General features: G+C 29.5%; 1 protein-coding gene across 4 annotated transcripts in view; it reads left to right on the top strand.

Moving 5' to 3' along the window:
* LOC124429771 (ubiquitin-conjugating enzyme E2 G1) overlaps positions 1 to 1,829 on the top strand; it is a 5,524-nt gene extending 3,695 nt beyond the window's left edge. For 3 of the 4 annotated variants that reach the window (XM_046975422.1, XM_046975420.1, XM_046975423.1), the window contains exons 4-6: positions 12 to 190; positions 320 to 442; positions 558 to 1,829. In XM_046975422.1, coding sequence (XP_046831378.1) covers positions 12 to 190; positions 320 to 400 — 260 coding nt within the window. In that variant the 3' untranslated portion in view covers positions 401 to 442; positions 558 to 1,829. The remainder of the gene's footprint in view (positions 1 to 11; positions 191 to 319; positions 443 to 557) is intronic. The other variant, XM_046975421.1, reaches the window with a different exon arrangement.
* The last annotated feature ends 5,671 nt before the right edge of the window (positions 1,830 to 7,500 follow it).

The following is a 7,500-nucleotide window of genomic DNA, read 5'->3' as shown; positions in this document are numbered from 1 at the left end:
CTTATTATCAGTCGAGAAAAATGGTGATGTATGTATATCGATTTTACATGAGCCTGGAGACGATAAATGGGGCTATGAGAAAGCGTCGGAACGGTGGTTGCCAGTTCACACAGTCGAGACTATTCTCATAAGCGTTATTAGTATGCTCGCAGATCCAAATGACGAAAGTCCAGCTAACGTGGATGCTGCCGTAAGTGTAATAGATAAAATTCCAATAATAATAATAACAACAATAGAAACAACAACAAGAACAATGGTCGATTTATATTTGTTACATTAGATTTTACTTTGATAATTTTACATTGTATTATTAATACAGAAAGAATGGCGGGAGAGTTATACAGAATTCAAAAGAAAGGTGGCAAGGTGCGTCAGAAAAAGCCAAGAGGAGTGTTTGTAGGGGATGAATAAATATTCAACTGGAAAGACTTATTTAATTCTGGTAAGTAGAGATTAATCATAATTTTAATTATATATTAATCATATTATAATAATTGGTCGGCAAGTTTTTTTCAAAAGATAAAAATTCTTTTTTATTAATGTTCCTTCTTATCCAGGCAATTTTAATTCAGGGAAGCCGTAAGCACTGGAAGAAAGAAACCGATGCTCGACATAAAGCTAACGGATAACAGTGCCACTAAAAACGGATTAAGCCTGACCCATCCTTACGCTGAGAGAGGGGAAAGGAGCGTGTGAAAAAACTAAGACAAATTCGCACGTCTCTATTGAATCAATTAAAGCCACACCGTCACCGATGTACCATCCATCGATATATGAAGATCATGAAGAGAACACACACACACAGCCTCACCTTTTTCATAATAAACAGCTAAAACTAATTTACACGTATACATAATGCAAAAAAAATCATCTGTACGATTATTACCTTAATATTAATAGTTAATGTAAACTTAACTTCCCCACTTCTCCTACTACCCCGACCCACGATAAATCCCATCTCGCCCTCCGCCCGAAGAAACAAAAAAAGAAAAAAAAAAAAAAACAAAAAAAGCAAAAAAAGAAAAGAAAAAAAAACACAACAAGAAAGAAAACAAAACCTTGTAATTTAAAATAATACGTTTATGTTTATCGATCAATAATAATTCCGTAGTGTCGTTTCGTATTTTCTTACTTTCGTAAATATATATAAATAAATTTTTGTAAAGTTCGAAAAACGGGATATACTACAATCGTTGAATGTATAATGTCAGCAAAATGGAAGAAGAAATACATGCGAATTAATTGTAAACTATTGCGAATGAAATATTGTCAGTTAATAATAATAATAATAATAATAATAATAATAATAATAATGATAATGATAATGATAATAATAATAGACAGCGTATTAAAAACGTAAAGATGTAAAAACAAAAGAAAAAAGGAAAAAGAAAGCAAGAATGTCAAATTTCGCAGATTCATGCGTTGCCAAAATAATGATGAATTCTAATCGAAGTGATGATAATAATACTAGTAATAATTAATAATAATAATAATATTAATAATAATAATAATAATATTATTAATGAATGATAATCTACCATTGTCAGCTAGCGAACATTTCACGTAAGAATTGGATACAATTTGTATGAACTTTTTAATGGTGCCACCCAAATTGACAAAACAAGTCGCTGTTTATCTTCTTCCCTTCTTTTAAATCTGAAGTTACGATTCTACGCCATAGGGGAAAAAAAAGAAAAGAAAGAATGAAAGAACAAAAAAAAAAAAGAAAAAAAAGACAAAAAACAGGTTTAACTTAAAATCGAAACGATTTTTGTCCAATTTTACATCATTTCGTATTGTCAATTAAATATTAAAATTGAAGTGCATAAAGTGCTTATCAATCACGTTATACCCAACTATATCTTGATTTATTTGATAACAAGATGGTGTAGTAGATTGATTCCATTCAAGATTCCAGTTTTTTATATGTCTGTATTAAAATAATATAATTAAACTTTGATAATAAGATACACACAGATACATACACACACATATAAATTGAATTAGGATAAACGTCAGGTGACGTTTAACATTTTATTTTTATTTTTTTTTCTCTCTTTTTATGAACACGTGTTTATACGTACACATCATTGCGAGATTCACGATTAGCTCATATTGAAATTTATTATTCAATTTGATGGTATTTAAACGGATAAAAAATGCAGCGGATTTTTCTTCCGTTGATGTAATAATACAACGATGATATGTATTAATTATTAAAACAAAAAAAAGAAGAAAAAAACAAAAAAAAGAAATCATCATTTCGATAAATTTAGCTTTAATATTTTACACGTGTCATATGATCGATGAAGAAAAATGTAAGTAGAAATATTTCAAATCTTTTATATTAAATGAGCACGCGTACGATCTTAATATAAATAGATCATCACGAGAGTCCGTGATCTATAACACTGTTAATTCAAATTGTAGCGAAGATTTCAATGTCGAGATGATCCGACTAAATCAATGAATTATAAAATACGTTTTATCGTATATTTCCAGAACTGATTATTCAATATGAGATCCTGCTTGTAAATCAAGACAAATGTTATTAAAAAATAACGACTGTTCTATATGACAGGAAAAATAATTCAATAATTCTTTTATACAGAATAGAATTTTATTCGCAATTCCATGTTATTAAAGACTGTTGTTAACATATTGATGATATTAATTGAGAAGATACAATATTATTAAAGTAAAGCAATGGGTTATTAAGTGAAAATCAAAAGCTAAATGATTTTTTATCAGATTTTGTAGCAAGGACTGATACAGTCATATGGATTATGTATGTAATGTTTGTAAATTATATACCTAATACATTGTAAATGTATTAAATACAACTAAACGTTGAAGTAAACATACGTAAATGTTAATATAATAACAAATAAAATAAAATGATGCTTTAAGAAAATTATAATTAATTTTCTTTTTATCTAATTAGTTATTTATTAAATTTCTTCTTTATTATTATCCTTTCATTGATAATTTTTTCATTAACTATTTAATTCATATTTATATTAATTAAATCTCATAGTAAAGTATTTAATATATACGTATATATATATGTATATATATATTTTCTTTTAATGAATACCTACTTTATCGACTGTTCAATTGAATCTATTAATACCGACTGAGGGTAACTAACCAACTGATTGATCTTTATTTACCGACTGAGACCTATAGTAATTTTTATCGAATGATTTCTACTTTACCAGCTCATGTAAATCATATAGATCATATAGATCCTATAAAAACAATTCTTATATGTTTGTATAAATTCATTCGTATACATACGCATCTAATTAGGATTAAATTGATCCCAATAGGCAAATATCACTTATTCATTTTATATAATAGTTGTAAAAATAATTATTACTAATGTAATGTTTTACTTATTCAATCAAATTGTAAGAAATAAATGGATAGATGTATTCAATATGCTACAATTTCAAAAGGAATAATAGTTTGTGTTAAATTTTAATAATTATCTTTTTGATTTATAAACTTTTAAAGAAAGAAGACACTTATATTAATAATGCAATTGTCAATAGGACTCTTATATCAATAATTGTGATATTTTTATAGGATCCTATGAAGGATAAATATTATTGTTATTACATTATAAAATAATAAAAGAAAAATTTACTTTGATAAAACTTTAAAAAGATTCGATGAATCCTTCGATGTCATCGACTATCAAATTTTATTTACGCCATTATCCATATATAGGGAATAATAATTGAATAATTCACAATGAATAAATTATAATACGATAGAATAAATCTCTCATATATCTTCAATATTTTGTATACCTTATTTATTTTTCTTTTTTATCTTCGTATAATAATCATAAACGTACAATTTAAAACAATAGTGCTCGTGTTGTTTATGCAATGTACAGGATAATCTTTTAAGCTATAATACAAGTTCAAAATGAAATACAAATCAATAGACTATTATTTTTTGTTGTTGTTGTTGTTTTTGTTTAGGTAAACCCTGGTGGTGTGTGTTCTCGGTTTCATTCATGTTTTTTTTTAATGTGTGTGTTAACGCGTGCACGCGCGCACGCGTATATGTGTATGCACGTATTCATGTGTATTATTAAAGTTATATGTATTCATTTTGAAGTACATTTTCGTACTTGGTAATATGTTTTATTGTGTGGTGAGTGTGTCACCTTGGTGCGTGTGTTATACCGTGTACTACACGCGTTTGTATACGCGCGTATTTTTTGTGTGTGTTTTCGCGTGTATGTGTGTGTGTTTATGCGTATGTATATGAATGTATGTCTCTCTTTTTAATACATTATTTTCACTACTGGATGACAGTGTGTCCCTTCTTCGTCGTGTCCTCTTTTTCTTCGTTCTTTTGATCGTGTGCCCGCGCATATATATACATTTTGTATACGCCCCGCATATGCGCGCTCTCCTCTTCGTTTAACGGGGAGGGAGGAGGGTGCTGATGGGTTTCATTTTTTTCTCTCTCTCTTTCTCTCTCTCTCTCTCTTTTTCTCTATTTCTCTATTTCTTTCTTTCTCTCTCTCTCTCTCTCTTTTCTTTTTTTTTTTTTTTAAGAGAACGGATGGGAAAATTTAAGGAGAGGGTTATCGGGGGATTCTGGAATAACTTCTTCGAATATCTATCTACAGTTTACCTTTTTTTGTAAAATATTCATTATTAGGTTTACGATATGATTTTTCATTCTCCTCCTCTCTTCCACGCACTCCTTTTCGATAAAACGCTATTATTTTAACCATTCGCGTATTATTCCGCATATTAAACGCATCACGAAGCTCACGCGCCATTTTATATTATACATTTATCTTGAATCTCTTTCTCTTTCTCTTTGCTTCCCCCCCCCCCCCCAACCCAACTATCACTACATTTCGTTTCATTTCATTTCATTAACTTTCCTTTCCTATCCTTCGTTTCGTTTTGCTTTTGCTTCATTTCTTTCTTTCTTTCTTTCTCTCTTTTCTATATTTCATTATCCCTTATTATTTCTTTCTTTCTTTCTCGAAATCATCGACCGCACACTCTCGAGATTAAAAATTAGTTTACCGGTTTTAAATAATATTTTAAAGCTATCGATTATCTATCCGTAAATTCTATTACAATATCTTACAAGGATCTAATTAATTAGATATTATTTTATCCCTTTTCTCTTTTCTTCCCCTTTTCTCTCTTTTTATTCTCTCTTTCTTCCTTCTCCTTTTTTTTTTTTTTTTTTTTTTTTATTTCTCATATATATCATCAGGCTCGAACGGCGACGAGAAAAGTCAAAGGTGGAGAAAGGAGAAGAAAGAAAGGAGAAGAAAGAAAGAAAGAAAGAAAAAAAGAAAGAAAGAAAGAAAGAAAGAAGATGAGAAGGAATTTTTCATTAGAAAATTATATTTTTTCGTGAAATTTTGTTTAAAATCAAAAAAAAAAAAAAAAAAAAAAAAGAAAAATAAAAAGTAAAAGAAGGAAAAAAAGAAGAAGAAGAAGAAAAAAAAGAGAAGAAGAAATTTCGAAGAGAGTTGCGGCGATCGATATCCTACGAATGAGATCAATCGAACGATCGAGATATCGAAAGAAGAAGGCGTTATATAAAGGACTACAATATGATCGCTTCGAAATAATTTATAATTTTGGTATTTGGACAGTTGAGATCGCTTAATGCATACGTAAGTTTTTATCTTTATCATTTGCATTCCCCATTGGATCATTCGTCGACGAACTACGAAGATCGCAAGTTTTCACAATATGTATATATATATATTAAATAACCAAATTAATATTCATTGATCGAGGGACGATCGAGCAGCAGATCACGGTTGGACGAGTCTCATAAAAAAAATTTTTCCATTTATCAAAAATCGCGCTTAATCGTTTCACTTATTAAAACTTCTCACACTTGTTAATAATTATTATACAGAGATATAATTATATAGAGATATAATTATATAATAATTAATAACAAAGGGAGTAGCAAAAGAAGAAAAAAAGAAGAAGAAGAAGAAGAAGAAGAAGAAGAAGAAAACGTGATTAAAAAGGAAAACTATATATAGCGATCACCGGTGTGTGTCTTCGTCCCATTTCCACAATCATATTTCCTCTTTCACTCCAAGCATTCCCATTCCTTCTCTTTTCGATCATCTCTCCCCTGTATCTCTTCTATATAATATATATATATATATATATATATATATATATATATATATATCTTTCTCTTTCTTTCGTGTTTTCTCTTTATCTAACTATCTATCTATCTTCGTCTTAAAGAGCAAACTCCATTACTCTTTCACTTGGTTTTTTTTTTTCATTCTCGATCATCTGACACTTTCTTATTCTCCTTTATCTTTCTCTCTCCTCTCTTTCTCTTTCTCTCTCTTTCACTCTCTTTCACTCTCTTTCACTCTCTTTCACTCTCTCTCTTTCTCTCTCTTTCATTCTCTCTCTCTCTCTTTCTCTCTTTCTCTCTGTCTCTCTTTTTTTAATTTGCGGACTAGAATTTAATCGAAGATTAAAATTTAATCTGGTAAATACTAGTTTGATTTTTAATATCGAGGATAACTTTTTGTCTGTCTTTCTCTCTTCTTACGAAGACTGGATCACTGGAGTCATAACGCAAGCATACTAACTCTCTCTCTCTCTCTCTCTCTCTCTCTCTCTCTCTTACTTTCGTTCATTACAGACACAACAAAACAAATTTTTTGCTTCGCTTTCCTCGTAGGCAATCGATTACTTTACAACGATATTCTCGTATCGATCTATTTCTCCCTCTTTCTCTCTCTCTTTCTTTCCCTTTATTTCTTTCTTCATTTCTCTCTCTCTCTCTCTCTTTCTCTCTCTTTTTTCGCACACGCGCGTCTTGTTCTTTTCTGTCTCTCTCTTTCTCTCTCTCTTTTTCTCTCTTTTTTTTGTTCTTTTTTCTTTTTTTTTTTTTTTCTAAAATCAAAAGCCAAACGTCGAATTTTCATCATCATTAAACACACCACCAAACGCTTTTTAAGATTTCGAAATTTTGAATAATTCCTTGCTTCATTAATCGTTTAGTTCGAATGGAAAAAAAAAGAAAAGAAAAAGAAAAAGTAAAAAAAAAAAAAAAAAAAAAGAAAATACGACGTTAAGCCTTTGTTTTCATCACCGACGTTTTTTACTCGCGTAATCGTTTAAATTCTTTGCGTTGGATATACTTGGTATACTATGAGAAAGTTAAGTGTGTTTAATTAAGTATAATATACAAGATGTATATGCGTTTTTCAATTTTTGTTCGTATCTCGAGTCTCTTTGTACAATTATTTACATTATAATATGCGAGCTTTAAGAAATCACGCTACTCGTTCTATTCTCTCTTTCTCTCTCTCTCTCTCTCTCTCTCTCTCTCTCTCTCTCTCTCTCTCTCTCTTTATTTTTTTCTAACGCTTACGCATTTTATCTATCGTGCATTATCATTCACTCTTTCTTTCATTCTTTCTTCTCTTTTTTCTTTCTCATTCTCTCTATCTCT

The sequence above is a fragment of the Vespa crabro genome, chromosome 16 (genome assembly GCF_910589235.1).
Source record: "Vespa crabro chromosome 16, iyVesCrab1.2, whole genome shotgun sequence".
NCBI classification, from domain to species: domain Eukaryota; kingdom Metazoa; phylum Arthropoda; class Insecta; order Hymenoptera; family Vespidae; genus Vespa; species Vespa crabro.
This window is presented reverse-complemented; position numbering and strand designations above follow the sequence as displayed.